The sequence below is a fragment of the Fringilla coelebs genome (genome assembly GCF_963513975.1).
Source record: "Fringilla coelebs genome assembly, chromosome: 5".
NCBI lineage: Eukaryota > Metazoa > Chordata > Aves > Passeriformes > Fringillidae > Fringilla > Fringilla coelebs.
Window position 1 is genome coordinate 61,651,391 of NC_140033.1, and position 16,702 is coordinate 61,668,092.

The 16,702-nt window shown below is 42.2% G+C and overlaps 1 protein-coding gene across 1 annotated transcript in view; it reads right to left on the reverse strand.

The window, feature by feature from the left end:
• Nucleotides 1–3,031: 3,031 nt before the first annotated feature.
• RESF1 (retroelement silencing factor 1) overlaps nucleotides 3,032–16,702 on the reverse strand; it is a 30,091-nt gene continuing 16,420 nt past the window's right edge. The window contains exons 4-6 of the mRNA XM_084206457.1: nucleotides 6,143–11,429; nucleotides 5,326–5,400; nucleotides 3,032–4,173 (exon numbers count right to left, since the gene is read on the reverse strand). Of these exons, the coding sequence (XP_084062583.1) occupies nucleotides 4,031–4,173; nucleotides 5,326–5,400; nucleotides 6,143–11,390 (5,466 nt within the window). The 5' untranslated portion in view covers nucleotides 11,391–11,429 and the 3' untranslated portion in view covers nucleotides 3,032–4,030. The remainder of the gene's footprint in view (nucleotides 4,174–5,325; nucleotides 5,401–6,142; nucleotides 11,430–16,702) is intronic.

Here is a 16,702-nt window from a genome sequence, read left to right on the forward strand (position 1 = left end):
ACAGTTATTTCAGAACAGAATTCCCCTTCTGTATCTTATCATGAATACACAGACAAATTCTCCCAAGTAAGGCAAGTAGATATACTTACTTTGGTACTGGTGCTTCAGCTCATTCTTGGGGGGAAGCAATGTGACACCCTGTTCTGCATTCACCACCGAGATCTCCAAATAGGTTTGAGTTATTTTACCCCCACTCCAGGCAGAGCATGGATGAGACTCGCCTCAGGGAATTTTGAAGTTAATTAATTCCCAATTTTTAAAAACATTTGAGTTTTCTTTTGAAAAAAAAAGAAATATTTATGCACAGGTAACACTTTTATATTTAACATTAACTTAATATTTATAAGAGGCAACCCCCATTTCAGGCCCAGCTTCTCTCCATCACCCCAGGCACCTCTCCTCCCCCTCCTGCAGTCACTGCAGGGTGCAATACACTCAGTTCTTTCATTGAGGCAATGGACAAAGCAGGGCTACAAAAGACAACAGGGATTTCTTCTGCTGGAGTCCCAGGAAGACCTGTGACCAGCTCCATATACAAAACAGCACTTGCAGGTATAGATGATCAGTCCTTATGTGAAATACAAAGCTGTGTTTCGTGTCTGACACAGACAGGCAATGTGTGTATTTGTGATTGCGATATGTATGGACACCAACCATGGGACGGCTGCAAATTCTAACAATAACTGAGGAAAGTAAAGCATGAAGGAAGAAGGCCTCTGAACCTAGCCTGTGTTTGCAATTAACCTGGATTCATTTAGGAGCATTTGATTTACAGCATTCAGGATATTGCTCTTTGCTTGTAATCAGGCCTTAAAGAGTGCTGCAATGGTAACCTTTTCAGGTATAATTTGGGAATATTCATTGTATCCTTGAAACTATAGCTTTGGAATGTATAGAAAGGAAATATGTTTATCTCATTCCTTAACAAAACTGAGGAAAACAGCTTGAGAAAGGAAGATGGACATCCTCTGAAGGATTTACAACTTCAGCAAGGGAAGCTGGACATCACTGACAGTCCTTGTGATAACAAGGGGGACCCACATCTGGGGAGCTGGACTTCACCAGATGGGATTTGTCATTGTTCTTGTGGAAACTGGACCAACATCTCGGAGGCTGCCACCACCATCTGGGGATCCTCCTTTTTGGGACACATCCTGAGAAAAACTAAATCACAATAGTGTATAGAATTGTGATGTAAACAAGTAGAAATAGAAACTGCTGAGAAAGCTTCTGAGTACCCCTATAAACACCTGTAAGCCCAAATATCGGTGTGCAGTTGGAGGGAAAACTGCCTGCACTGTACCCAGCGCTGTTTTGCTCATACTTTACCATAATTAATTAATAAATTGATTGTTTCTTGAATATTGGCCTAGTCAAGCTTCTTATTCATAACACTTATTACCTATGCATTTGGCCCTTTTCCTTTTCCCAGCACACAGACCAATGGAGTGAGTGAGGTTCTCATCAAAACACTGCAGAACAGTTCTCTGCAGTTTCTTACCTCCCTTGCCACAAAGCCTCCCAGGAGTACAGCACAGCTGAAAGCCCCTTGCACTAACCTAGAAGAGTGCCTCCCTCCCAGGCAGCAGTGGGGTTTCTCATCTTACTGCACTTTCTAACCCCTGAGAGACTTTCCTTATGCTGTGTATGGAAACTTATCATCACAGTACTAAATGAGTACAAGTCCACGAAACCAGTGAAGTTTACAGAGCCATTAAACCCTAAGAACTTAGTGTATTGAACAATCACCTCCAAATATTAAACATGTCAATTTTGTCCTGTGCTCTCTTTCCCATATCTTTCTATAAAAAGTATATTTTTGTCATAATGTTTTAAAATTTAAGGTTTAGGGACTCATGCACTTTGTCTGCAGCTGATTAAGGTCTTATCAGGGGAGAAATTTGCATTGGATGTACTTGCACATCAGAACAGGTTCAACCATAGTTAGCTGCATGAGATGAAGAGCAGAAATGCTGAGAAGCAGCATCAGGCTTCCCTATGGAAAGTTTTTTTTGCTGACTCCTGTGACTGCCCATTTGTCTTGCAGCTGCTGGAGATGGCCACAGGTGAAACAGGCAGTGCTAGAGACAGTTGTACCTGCTCCGTATCTGTCTGTCAAGCCAGCATGACCACAGTAAGGTCTGGTGTTTACATGTGACATTTATGCACATCTCCACAGTGCTCATTCTGTGGAGCAGATGGTCTCCAGGCTCTTCTCTGTAGGTACTCCTTGCAGCCCTACCACTGCTCCTTACAGATGTTCTCCTTCCAGCAGCTGTCTGAATGGATAGTGGCCAACTTATGAGCCACAGCAATTTACCAGAGAGATTCCAGTATCAGTAAAAATTCTATCCAAAATATCCCAGCCATACCAAATCAGTGCAGGCACAAGTCACATGTAAACATTGTCACAGAGCCAAGATGCACTTCTTGGTATAAGGGAGGAAGGGGACACAGCTGCATCCACTGGGACTCAAAAGTGGCATTCTTGCTTATTGGATGCACAAGGTCAGTGAGAAGACTTCTCCAAATATTTAGAACATAAACATCATGGGTCAATGGATCAAATAACTTCCTACTGAAAAGAATTCACTCAAGCATTTATGTCAGCTTCATGTGTCATTGTGCAGAACAAAACTCAGATTAATTTCCTGATAGGAACTGTTTTGTTTGTACTGGGTACACTTAAGGCTGCAATAAATCTTCCTTCATGCAGGCAGTATAATACAGGCAATTAAACTCTTAAGAAAATGGAAAACCTTTTCAAAGTTGACCACATTACTACAAAATCCTCCAATGGCAACATCCCCCACAGACTAATAGTTTGGCATCCAGAGAGAGAAACAAACTAATAAACTTACAGCTACAACAAGGAAGATCCATCACTTATTTTAAAGCTGCATTTCATCTGCAGGAATATCTTCAATTCCTATTTAACTAACTGCAATAAGGACAACTTCGTATTTTTAGGAAAAAAAAGACAAGGTGTAGTCCTCAAAAGTTTATTTCAAGTATAAAAATTGTTCAGTAAGGTATCTACAGTTTTTTTGTTCAGCATAAAGGTTTAATAAGATAGAAAGAATCAAGTACCAAATCTCTGTAAAAATACGATTTGATTTTAAAATTTGAGTAACAGTGAAAAGGCACTTAAACAAAAGATAGCCAATGACAAATACAACTGTTATGTCACAGTCAATGTGTAAGCAAACATAATCTAACACTTTATAAACAAAGAAATTAATCACAGTCTAGCTGAACTCAGCAACATAATCCAGACAAGAGTGAATTTGAACTCCCTGCACTTCAACAATAGAAGTGCAAAGAAAGAGAGAAAGAAAAGCAGAAGAAGTCTCCAGTAAACGAACGGTCTGGTCTCCAGCACTGTGTTCAAACTGTGAACTCAGAGCTCAGTTTATACAAGCTCCACAAAAAGAAATGTAACAGAACTGGGGAGCAGCATGAACACTTCATAAATGCCCCTGATCTGTATGCTTGCATTGAGGGGTTTATATTTCTATTCCCAGTTTAGAAAAAAAATGTTTCTACAAACACAGAAGCATAACCATCAGACTACCCTAAGTGGGAAACAGAAGTGTAATGCTCGGGAATCCACTGCAGTCCCTTTGCAGCAGAAATATTCTTCCACTGCCAGCAATGGAAATATAATAAGAAGAAGTTTTTGAGAATCAGGAAAGAAAACAGGCTATGACAGTTTAAATGAGTTTGTTATTTTTTGGTCAAGAGTCAATGAGCTACTCTATCTTAGGAAAAAAAACCAATCAGAAATGCCAAAAGAAACAATACGTTTAAAACAGAATTTACAGCACCAAAGAATATCTGGACAATAAATACAGAATAAGATGGTAATTATTCACAAATATGAGGAAATGGGGAAGAAAATTTTCAACACCCACCAGAAAACTGTGGGCCTTTACAATTATTCAGCAACATGAAGTAAACAGAAAAAAAATAATCTTAGTGTTGGCATTTTTTTCTCAGTGATAGTAAGACCTGTGATATAGGAGTGCTATCAAGACTTTTGCATCTTTTTTTCCAGATACATTTTCCTGTAGGTCTGAAACATCTCTTTTGAGTCTTTGACAGGAATGTGAAGAGTCTCTCCATCTCCTTCCAGGATCTGTATAGCTGTATCAAGGGGAATACTGTCCTCAGCTGCAAGACAGACAAGCATGTTAAAGCAAGAGTCTCAAAGGACTCCACTCCTTATACATGTGGTACCCAAGACCTTCCAGTGTCAAAAAGGATGCCACAAACTTCCTTCCTAAAGCACCAGGCACTCCAGATTTAAAACAGTCTCCAATGCATCTTTAAGCACAAAATGGCTATTTGGGCGTCTTCACAGGAGAGATTTCTGGAGAGAATTAAGAAAGGTATGACAGAAAGCATGCATTTGTGAAAGGAAGAGAAGAAGCAAGAGGAAGGGCTCAAATGATGGCAGACACCAAAGCCCAAGGACACAGGCAACAGCAACAAAAGGTACAAAGGATGCAAACTATGTTACTTGCAACACCACAACACAAGTAGCAGCATGCAAGCCCTCTGTTCTAAAGCTAAGAAGCAGGCAGCAACAAGGCCACAGAATGCTTTCTGTTTCCTGTTAGACCACTAGAAAAACAAAACTAGAGCTAGAGAGGCACCTAAAGCAAAGAAAGAAGGACAGCTGGGAGCAACCTCACCCAAGATTTACAAAGGATGGAACAAACAAGATCCTGAGATGAAAGTTGCCACTGTTGTGACAGTTGATTCCTGGAGGGTATAAAAGACCATCCAAAAAAGCAATTTGCCATTCAAGAGAAATGAAGAAGATGTCATAGTGGCCCCCCTTTTCCTCTGATTGTCACACAGATTATCTTGTCCAGACTACTGGGACACACAGGTCCTGGAACTTGTGAGCACAGGTGTTATGTGTGGGCAGCAGCAACGTACCGTGAAAGCCAGATTTATTTTAAAAATCACTTTCTGGTTTTGCACTAGATTCTGCTACATCACTTTGTATATTTCAAAGCAGGAAAGAGTCTTTATATACAATTGAAAACTGTATTGAAATGTTACTAGTGCTACATCCAAGCTAATGGCACAGGAAAATTTCAACATTTCCAACAACATATTCATAAAGCAATAAAAAGCTATACAAATCTTTGAGACTTGTAAGTCTATTCAATGGTATCCATTTAATCAGGAGAATGAGTAAATAATAATTTTAAATGCTTTATTATTAAGGTTTACTACTGTAAAGGAACATTTAAAACCAAGCAAAGAGGATTTAACTTGTATTTCAAATGGGACATTCAGAAGTCACTTCACCTGTAGAGATCTCTTCCAGTTTCTTTTGCTTCACTGGTTCACATTTCAACCAATCTTCTTTTTTACTCTTGACACCTAAAAAGAAATTTTCAAAAAATGTTTCTGAGGTTCCTTTATCACAAGTAATGGCCTCTATTCAGCATTAAATTCTAGTACATATACCAGCACACGCAAAAGGAAATTTCCTTTGGGTATGAAAATGACTCCAAGCGCTGATATACACAGCTTGAGAAAAATAAAATACAACATTTGACATAAATATGCTTCAGAATGCGTCATGTAAAATGTTGAAAAATGTGGTAGGGAAGAAGAGAAGGAAAAATGGATGTATAAAGCAAAGATTATGGGGACTATAGGCAGGATACATCTGGCCTAAGCCCGCTCTTCTACTCAGTGTCACAGAAGATCTCTCCCTCCTCTGCCCAGCCAGACTGATGCATAAGCAGGTGAACAATGAATACAGATCAGATCACCTTTGATCAGATCACCCTCACTATGCCAAGGGAATCTACTTTCCACAACCAAGCCAAGCCAACTTCTACAAGTACATTAGAAAGCCTTCTCCCAAAGTTACTTGGAACTGCCATGCTCAAAAGTATTCTAATTTCATTCTCTTTTTACAGAAAATTGAAGGAAAACTCCCATGTTCTTTTTCAGCTGAAGACACAGCTGTGGTCTGTCAGAGAGCAAATTAGGATACCTCAGCCTTCAGCCTCTACAGTCCCATGTTTTCACTGTCTGTAGCTTTGTGCAACATGAATTTAAAAATGAATACATAGTTTTTATTTACAAATGAGTATTTAAGAGACCACCATACCTTCTACAACGACTTTATCTCTTTCTGGAGAATTCTTTGCAGCTAAGCTTTCTTCACCAGGGGCTGGATTCCTGAACAGTATCTCTGGACACAGCTTGAACTCAAGGAATTCCTGTTTGCCTGATTTCTCAACTGTCGAGACAGACACATCTTTTTTTGAGTCACTGCTTTGTGACACTTTGGTGGTTCTATGCCGGACAGGTCTGACAGGTGATGTCTCTAATTTTGTCAGAGAGATACGCTCCTGTGCCGTACGTTTAAATGCCACTCTGTTCAGGTAGTGTTTTTTGGGTTCCTTTTGAAGATGCAGCTTTAGTCTGTTATTTCTTCTGTTTAGGTATAGAAGATTTTTATCAGGAAACATTTTCTCAGAGCACTTGTCTTTGTTTTGACCATCAAGATGTCTTTCTTTGCTAGAAAAGAAGTTTTTAGACATGCTAGAAGATCGAGCCCTTTTTCTCTGCAGTTTAAGCAAAGAGCAATCTGCTAAGGAACTCCTTGGTTTCCAACCATTTTCTCCATTCAGTTTTTTAGCTTTGTCAGCATTTAGCAAACAATTGTGCGCAAGCTGCTTAGAACTCTTTCCTTCGGATTTTTTCAATCCTTCCTCTTCCAGCTTTGCTTTCTTAAATTCTCTCTTCCCAACCATATTTTCCTTCATCTTCCGTTTGAATGGCTGCTCTTGCAAAGGATGAACTTTCACAGATTTATGCTGAGAATATTTTGTGTGTCTTGATTTGAAGTCTACAGTGCTACTATCTGAGAATTTTACAGCATCAGCTCGGTAACTACTCAATTTTTTACGCTTTATATCTGCTGGTAGTTTTGCTTGCACTTTGACACTAATTCCTACGTCTTGCCTAAGCACCTCCTTTTGTTCCCTACAGTTTTGTTCTTCAGATGAGTTCTCTTCACAAGTTTTTTGTCCTTGACTGACTTCAGAATGCTTAATTTCAACCGTTTCTGACTTCACAGATTGGTGAATGTCTGTTTTGGATTTCATGGTCAGACCTGGTTTGCTTGTATCTTTTGAAAGGGACTCAGTTTTGAAAACTCTCTCCTTCTTTATGGACAACTTTGCCATGTTGTCTGCATATGTATGATTAGCTTTTTCTGGTAACTCTTGGGAGGTTGTCTGGTGCTCTTTTTTGAAAGAATTCAATTCTTTACTTGACACTTGGGTTCCTTTGTCAATTTGCAGATGTTCCTTCAAACTGCTGCTTTTGCATTTATCAGCATCCTGGTTTTCAAAGGAATTAACTGGTCCAATTTTTTCCTGTTGTGTTGTAGGCAGTTTGTATTCATTATCCACCTTCAGCCTAGGTTTTTTGTTCATTTCAGAAGTGTATTTGCAAATATCTTTATTTTTGCTAATACTGTCTGGGATTTTTTCAGAAATTGTCAGGTCTCCTCCCGCTGCACAGTTTTCCTTTTTCAAGGCATCTGATTGACTGTTTTTTAATTCTGTCTCTGCAGAGTCAGTATTTTCAGCTTTTGAAAGTTGACAATCATTTTTCTCTGAACCAGATGTTTCTAATTGAGAGGGACAATGCTGCGTTTTATATGCTACAGCTACACCACCCGTTAAAGAGTGATCTTCACTTTTTTCACTGGGGTCAGAAGTTTCTTGTGGCGTTTTTTCCTTCTCACACAGATCCTGACTAGGCTGGACACTGCCTTTAAGGTTGTCCTTGTCACCTGAAGCCTCTCCTGACTGTTGACTCACTTCTCTCTTGCTGTCACTAGAGGGACACTGGTTGTGCCCAGGAGACAGTTCTTGAACCTGTTCAGATCTTAACACTGCAACTTTAGTCTGATTTACTGGGTCCTTCAAATGAGAATTCTTGTCACAAATTTTAACCTCTTTTTGAGACTGATTCTCTGTCCCTTCAGCCAATGAACGATTTTGTGCTGCTTCTTTCGTTAGCATATCAGCACCTTCAATGCCATATGGAAACTCCTGCACTAGGGCAAGCAGTTGATCTTTTAGATATTTACTAGGTTTTGCTCCAAAAAAGTTCACATCCTTTCTCGGGCTATTTTTACTGGGTATGGAATTTTGGTTACTGTGGTCTCCTGGAAGAGCGGGTGCATTTGTTTTAGCAGTTATGCTTATAGATGAATCCAACGAATTTTGAGCTAACTTCTGATTTATATTAGCAAGACTTTCTAAGGAATTTTCAGGATGCTTGGAAGATGCCTTGAATGACGTGTTTTGTTCAGAGGTAGAAACTGCTTTAGGAGGATTGCCACTGCTTTCCTTCTCTGAATGACTTGATTCTTCCAACATCTTTAGCAGCAAGCTCTCTCTTTGGGCAGTGTTATTGCTCAGCTCAGTTTTATTCAAGTCCAGATGTTGTTCCTTTTGCCTTGCACCAGATGTGTTTCCTTCTGATGCCTGGGTCTCATAGACTGATTTGAACATGCCTGCTATTTGTGGGTTGTAGAATTTATCACCTTCAACAAGAGAGCATACACTAGAAATACAAAACATGTCATTTTCCAGCATAGCTGTGGATGTATCTCCTGCCTCTAACACAGCCTGCTTGTCTTCATGGTCTCTTGTACCTTCTTGAGAGATTTGACTACAAAAATTTGTGCCTGATTCAGAAAGAGGAGCCTTGTTTTGTAATCCAAGCTGCAGATTTTTTCTTGCTTCTTGTGAAGATTGACTAACTTTCCTTTGGTTTTCATCACCTTCTTTGATCTGTTGCAAATGTGAGTCCACTATTTGTTCCAGAACACAATCACTGGGTGATGACCAACCATTTTCTATTGTTCCTTTGGCAGTACTTGCCAGACTTAAACCATTTTCCCCCTCTTCTTGCAAGCTACATATGCTCCCCAAATTGATCGCTGGATAGGTTTTACCTTCAGGTGTTGGGATCTTGCCTGCCTGCTCACTTACTGCTCTTTGTTCACTAAGTACTAAAGGAGAGACAACTGCAACTTGAGGTTCAACATTTTTTATCAAATTGGAAGTCAACGTATCAAGTTTTTGTCCCACGGAGGTAGTTGTTACAGGCAAAACATCCTCATCCATGCAATCTAGCACAGTATTTTTTTCTCCCTTCTTTGCGTTTTGGTCAGAGGGTGAAACCTGATTTGCTGTGGGGCTTTCATTTGACTGTTTATTTTCCACACTTACAGACTCTGGTGGATATTTCCCCCACAAGCGCAGGCATGCAACCAGCTCTTCCATATAGTAACTACAATTGCTCTGGCTACAGGATGGATTTTCAGTAAAGGCTTGTTTTTTCTGAGCTACCTCAGTCTGCAATTGAGCATCACCAGATGCACTTGTTTCTGACACAGCAGAGTTTGTGTGAGCCACAGATGCCTGCTCACCTTTCAGACTTTCTACGTTCTTCTCACTGGTGTCTTTTGGCAAGCTTCCACCTGAGACAGATGTATCAAGCAGTGGTTTTTCACTACACAGGAGATTTGTCAGTATTTTATCAGCAGTAGCACCAGCTGTCTTCTCTTTCAGCGCATTTGTGCTGCTCAATACGAACTGAAGAAATGATGAGTTCTCAGGGCCAATTTGCAGAGTCTTTGATGCAGCCCTGACAGAGCTCCCTGCTGGAGTAAAACACGAAGCACTGTTCGAGGAAGTCACAGTTGCTTGAGAAGAGGCCAAGACATGCACATCCCTTTGTTCCAAGGTGCTCTCAGGATTATTAAATTGAGCTGGGACTTTGCTCTGAGAGGGAATAGGAGTGAAGCTTGATGAAAGACTTCCCTGCTTCACCTGAGGGCTACTTTGAGTCACCTCCAATCTTCTGTTATCAGCACTGGCAAAGTTTTTGTCATTTCTTTCTTCATGTGAAACCATGAATGTAGGCCTCTCTGTCCTCACTGCTTCAGATGGGGGAGGCTGTAGATTTTGTTTGGGCACACATGGAAGACAATTAGAAGGAGAACATGGATAACTAGGAGGAAGAGAACGAGTACTTTTTTCATGATAGATTTTTTTTTTATAATTATGAACCGTTTCAAGCAGGACAACCCTTTTTTTAAGACATTTCAGCTTTTCAGCTTCCCAAGCTAGTCTCTCCTTTGTAATTCCTACTCCATGTGTTGCTGCTGCTGAGGAAATCTGGGCATTAACAGGCCCACTCATCAAACTACTAGTCTGGCTCTCTGGAACTGAAGCAGGATCACTCAGGGGCTTTGAAGAAAGAGCTTCTATTTCTTTCACAACATCAAGCAGTTCTTTGGGAATGCCAGGGGATGACACAGAACTTTCACTAAAAGACCGATTTGCTGTCACACTTCCACTTGGATTACAGACATTCCTGATGGATTGACTGACTTCTCCAGATTGCTGCTTCTGACAGTGTTGCTGAATACTGTTAAACCCAGGAGCATTTTTTGGATCCAGTGGGCACCTCTGCTGGTTGATGTTGTATCCACTGGGTATATTTTGCATTTCCTGTGGTACACCCATTGAAGATTGTGCTACAGGCCTTGAAACACAGTTGGCAGGCAATAAAGAGGGTGCAGAACATCCTCTAGGAGCTTCTGATGCCATCTGACTCTGCTGAAATTGTGGCAGCTGTGCATTTGTCCCAGTATTTTGATTCACTGAATACAAAACTTTACACTGATTATTGGAATTAAATATTTGGGGTTGGACATGTTGCCCGGAAGTAGCAAGAGGAAAAGAATTATTCTGGGGATGAATGCCACCTTGATGCAGCGCTGCAAGTCTCAGGGAATTATGCTGCAGCATTTCTGGCTGCGCCGTGTAAGCGTTGGTGTTGGCGTACTGGGGCTCCCCAAGCACGTTCCTTACATTATTCCCTGTGTTCACTTGGGAGGACAGGGGGGGTACATTCCTGCAGGGATAACTGTAGGGATTAGAGACTGGCCAAGAATTTGGAGTCATCTCTGGTCGCAAAGGGGAATTCTGAATGGGAGGTTTCAGACCTGTTCCGTACATCTGCTGATGTCTTTTAACTGAGTATTTTGACATAAAAAAGTTATTACCAGTAACAGATGCTCCTGGTGAGGTTTGATCTGAAGTTTTGAATCCTTCAGCATTTACAGCAGGGAAGGCAACATTGATAGTTGGCATATACACGATTTGGTTATTTTCAGCATGAGTGTATGCATTTTTAGAGGAGTTGGCATTTGTCTGAGGAAAGCCATGTCCATTAGGAAGTAACTGAGGGAAACATGCTCCTTCATTTTGCAGGTTCGTATTTGCATCAGCATTCTGGACCGGCCGTACATTCCAGTCCATCTTTCCTTGTTTTCTTTTTCTTCAGGCAAAACCAAAATGCTAAAAAAAAAAATTTTACAAAAATTACAACCTTTTGATCAAGACCTAGTTCACTTACTAAGATGTGATTTAGAATGCATCATGAACAGAACTGTTGAACTTAAATTGCTGGGTAGGAGAGCAACCCCACTCGTACAACCTGTGAACGTCAATGCTATCAATGTCAAGTTGCATAAATTGTTTCCCAGAACACTGTAAAGTATAAAACCAGAACCAACTAACAGCTCTTTTGACTATTTAATGACTAACAAAGCCTTCACATTATTCTAATTCCATTATCTATCAACCTTTTAATTTAACAATAGATTGCTGTATTTGCCTACTTCACCCAAAAACAATGGGGAAAAAACCCCAAGGCATGTGTATAACACAACACAATAAACAATACTTAAGAGCTGAACATAAGAAACATCTACAGAATAAAATACAGGTCAGGGTTTTCAGACAGTAAGACGCAATCTCAATTACACCTTTAAATACAACAAAATAAATGGAAAAAAAAAATTTGGGTTTAGTAAAAATCTCTCATAATAATGTGGCCCACTGGTTTAATTTTGAGAAATATGACTGTGCCTCTAGTGAGCTACAAGCAAAGAGCCCCTAACTCTGTTGGTAGCATTAACCTGCTACCATCCATACCAGACCCTTGCTACCATCCATACCATACCATACCATACCATACCATGGCATGAAGCATGGAAATGAAAACAACACTTTGGAAGGTGACAAAGTCACATATCCCTAAGACTTCATGTGCTATATTCCAGAGGGCACATGGATTACCAACTGTAGGATATGGGGTTATCATTATTAAAGTGGTTAAGGTTTATGCTTACCAGAAGGCCCTGTGGAGAGGCACAGCTGCAGGCTGGACAGGGGGAAGTTGATGGAGGGGTGAAAGGCACTAAGGAGGGAGGGGACACCCAATGAAAGACAACTGGGAGTGAGATTGGGATTGGCTGGATGAACACGTGGACAGCACCTGAGCAGGAAGCTGATTGGCTAAAGCAACACATGGAAGGCTAATGACCAGGAAGCTGATTGGATGGTGGAGCACAAGGACAGCAGCACTGCAGCTGAGCCAGCCAATGGGTGCCTTCTTTCTGTTAAATTCTGTTGGTTTCAGTTAAGTCAAGTAGAGATTAGAGGTATAAAAAGGGCGCGATTTCTACGATAAACTGATCTCCTTCAGATGCTTAAGGGAGTCTGTGTCCCTTTGCTCCCACTGCTACAGATGGCTGGCCCAAATTGGGACATATAGGGTGGTGCAGGGTGTGTGGACTGCTCCGTAGCAACTCCCACTAAGTCAAGGAACTGGCCAGGAAGAGTCCGGAAAAGAATCCAGGGAAGGATCCGGGAAGAGTTTGGGAAGGAACTCAGGAATTTAAAAAGTGTGCACACCTCACCTGGAAGGTGAATAGACTACTGGGAGCAATATGGGAGGTGGAATATCCCAGGAACAAAGCAGGAGCTTGGGCCAGGTATGGTGGCTCCTACATCAGCAATCTTTAATATGGCTGATGTGAAACTAAGCACCCTGCTGGACTGGGTGTCTAATCATATTAAAGATTTTCCCTTTAATGAACCCCTTCAATCAGAAACCTGATTGAAGCAAGTAGGACAGAGACTTTTCACTACATGGGGGACAATCATGGCAGCCACTAAAGGAAGTCACACGAATGTTGCCATTACACGGCTTTGGAAGCCGAGGCCCCTGAACCCTCAGCACCACCAGAACCCATATAGGACTCTAAGAGTGACCCAAATCCTGCAGAATTGCCTTATCCCAAGATAATCCAAGCCCTGCAGAACTGCCTTACTCTGATAAAGATGCCTACCTAGCTGGCCCCCTCAGCACAGAATTCCCACACCACAAGCAGGCGGCGGGCTTGCTCCCTGCCCAAGACGGTGAGGCAGTAGTCCAGTAATGGCAATAATGCCAGGAAGCCACCATGAAGGAGGGCAAATTGGCGGTCACTACAGCCTGTCCAGTAATATATGTGCCAAATCAACACCCAGCATACTGAGAGATGGACAGTAAAGTAATTAAAGAACTGAGGGCGCTGGTAAAAGAAAGCGGCTTATCCTCCTATCCGTCATGCTAAACTGCCTAGAATCCATCAGCACTGTGTACGTCCTCACACCCCACAACGGGATGGGCATAATGAAACTGCGATAAATGGATGTGATTCGTGCTAACAAAATATAATTATATCAATATTTTGAGAAAATAATTGGAAAAGTATATGTGATTAGTGAAGCAGATGGGTTTCTTTGTAGATGATACATGTGGAAAACAGGATATAGGAGTTGGATTTGGCCTTGGGAATGGATGAAGTCAGGAAGACTCCCAAACCAAAACTGGCATCAACTCAACTCAAGACAACTCCCAGACCAGGGACCGACCTTGAATATGAATAAAGTTGGGACAATTCCAGACAGGGAGTCTAAAACAGTGGTCTTATCTATGAAATAAATAAGGTTTAATTGGAACATAGTGCTTACTTATAGAACACCAAGCTTAATGCGCGTGTGCCACCTGCCAGGTTATTCAAAGGACAGTGAAGAAAATGATGAGCCTTCCTCTGAAAAGACCACTGAAGAGCCAGAACACCCCTTGGAAACAAGTGGAGCATGCGCTGTGTAGTACAGTGATGTAAATATTAGGAATTGAAAACAGGAGGAGATTTACAGAAAGTATTAATGAATATGTATTAGCATACAGTATATAAATTGTGTTTGGATCCTTTTATATGTGAAGCAGGGTAGGAAGCCCTCCCCATAGCCCCATCGATCAGTTTTGCTTATGCTTTATCCAAACCACTGCCAAACTTCTTTTTGTAACTACTAGATAATATTTAATTGTATTATTTTATCTAAATTAAAACTGCTGCTAAATTTTAAGTTTGTAGTTTATTAAATTAGACATATGGGACCTCATTCATAACAAAACTGATTCTAACAGCGGGGCAGTTTGCAGTCTGGCTAACCAATTACCGAGAGCTGTATACAGCCCAGGCGGAAGCACTGCAGGACAGAATTTCACCAATCACCATGGCACAGCTGGCCAGAGAGTGCTTTCGCAGTCCCTGCAGCACGGGCAGACTACCCGTGTGGCACATGTGATAATATTGCTCACCTAGCCCTGCAGGCCCTGTGGTGACTCCTAGAAATGGGTATCAATCCAAATCTTCTTTTGCTGAGATTTTACAGGGTCCAGCGGAGTTTGTGCAGTTTCTGGACAGACTGCAAGCCACACTCTCCTGACAAGTCAACAATGATGAAGCCAAAACTATTCTGTTGCAGCAGCTTGCTTTTGTAAACACAAATGAAGATTGTAGAAAAGTATTGCTTACTGTTCGTAACCCACATTCTTGTGACGTAGCAGATATTGGTTAGAGCATGGGAAAATGTGGGAACTGCTGCTTGTAACACTAACTCTCTGGCAGCGACTTTAGCCGTGCTCTTCTGGGTTCTGGACACACATGAAGGGGTCAAGGCGAGCTGGCCCCATGATGGGGAACAGAGCGGGTGGGGTTCAGGACAGTCCTGGCAAGTGCATTGCCAGTGCTCGGCTCGCTGCAGGTGGCCTGCAGGCCAGCCTCTGCTGCAGCCCTACCCCCATGGCAGCTCGGCCCTCAGCACAGCCACAGGCACATCAAGGACTGCCAGCCCATCAAGTACGGCAATGTCATGCACAAAGCATGGCCAGCCTGTGGCTGCCAGCAGAACGTTCGTCTCGCACATCCACCCAGAAGGGGCAGCCAGAGCACTGGTCCCCCAGCGGTGAAAGCGGCCAAGCCACGCTCTGCCGAGGTGTGGGGCTGCCGGCAGCCGGTGGGGGCTCCCCCACTGCAGGCACTGCCACAGCACAGCTGTCACTGGGGATAGCCCTGCCAGGGCAGCTGAGTGACAGCTGGGAGTGAGATTGCCTGTGGCATCGTGTGTTTTTTAAGTGCTATAGTCGGTTCTGTTACTAAAGACAGTTATTTGCTGTTTGTTAGAAAATGGTTTGATCCTCTGTACCCCCATTTTAGTCCCTCAGAATGGTTTCTCCCCTAAGTTGCTTGTTCCGTGCTTTTCCCGCCACCTGACTGTCCCTCAAAGTGACTGATGCCCTGCTCCTCCCCTTATGTCCTTAAATGTCCATGTCAATCCCAGTAGCACTACCCACTGCCCCTGCCTGTCATCAAAACCACCTCCCTTTTCTTTGAGAAAGTTCTGGATCAATCATCCCCAATTCAGTAGATGATTCGACTCTGAGGCTTCTTCCCTCCTCTGCATAACTCCCATTGGTTCTACCACATGTTGCACCCCTCCCCTTGCTTTCACTCATTGGTTGCCTTGTGTTTCCACCCCTCACGCCCACTCCCTTTTGAAGTGTTCCCCTGACCCCTTTTCTTTGGCACTTGTCCCTGGCTCCACTTGGGAATAAAGCTTCCTTGGTATCTATACAAGTATCCCTTCTCTCATTCCTTCGTCTTGGATCCTCTCAGCCTGCACCTGCCTGCGTCACCCACAGGAGCGGCATCTCCACTCCTGTGACCACAGTGCAAGCCGCAGTTGTCATTGGCTGGAGGAATGCGTGTGCAGCATATGAGCAGGAAGCTGATTGGATGATAGGACACATGGACAGCACATGAGCAGGAAGCTGATTGGATGATAGGACACATGGACAGCACATGAGCAGGAAGCTGATTGGATGATAGGACACGTGGGCAGCAGCACTGCAGCTGAGCCAGCCAATGGGTGCCTTCTTTCTGTTAAATTCTGTTAGGTCTCGGTTTGGTTTCAGTTAGGTCAAGTAGAGATTAGAGGTATAAAAAGGGTGCAATTTCTACAATAAACTGATCTCCTTCAGATGCATAAGACAGTCTGTGTCACGCTGTCCCCCACTGGTACAACCAACAGACCCAAATGGGTGAGCATGTTACTCTGTAGAGTTTTAGAGGCAGTGTTTGCAAAGCCAAACACTATTTCAGCCTTCAAAAATGCAAAAAAAGCACAAAAGCCCCTGTGGTAAATAGGTATGATTGGTGCTGATAAAATTGAAACAGTAATCAATATTGATACAGTGATTAATATTTGGAAAAAATAAAACCATTAAAAGGAGTAATGCCAAGAGAGAAAGGGAGAGGAGGGGTTCCAGCCCTCCCCTCTCCCCCCCGCCCCTTTCCTGCAGATGTTCAAGGCAGGAAAAAGCAAGAGATAACAGTTACTAAAAATTAACAGAAAGAAAGGAAAATCTGGTTGGGTCCCAGGAAAATGTTAAT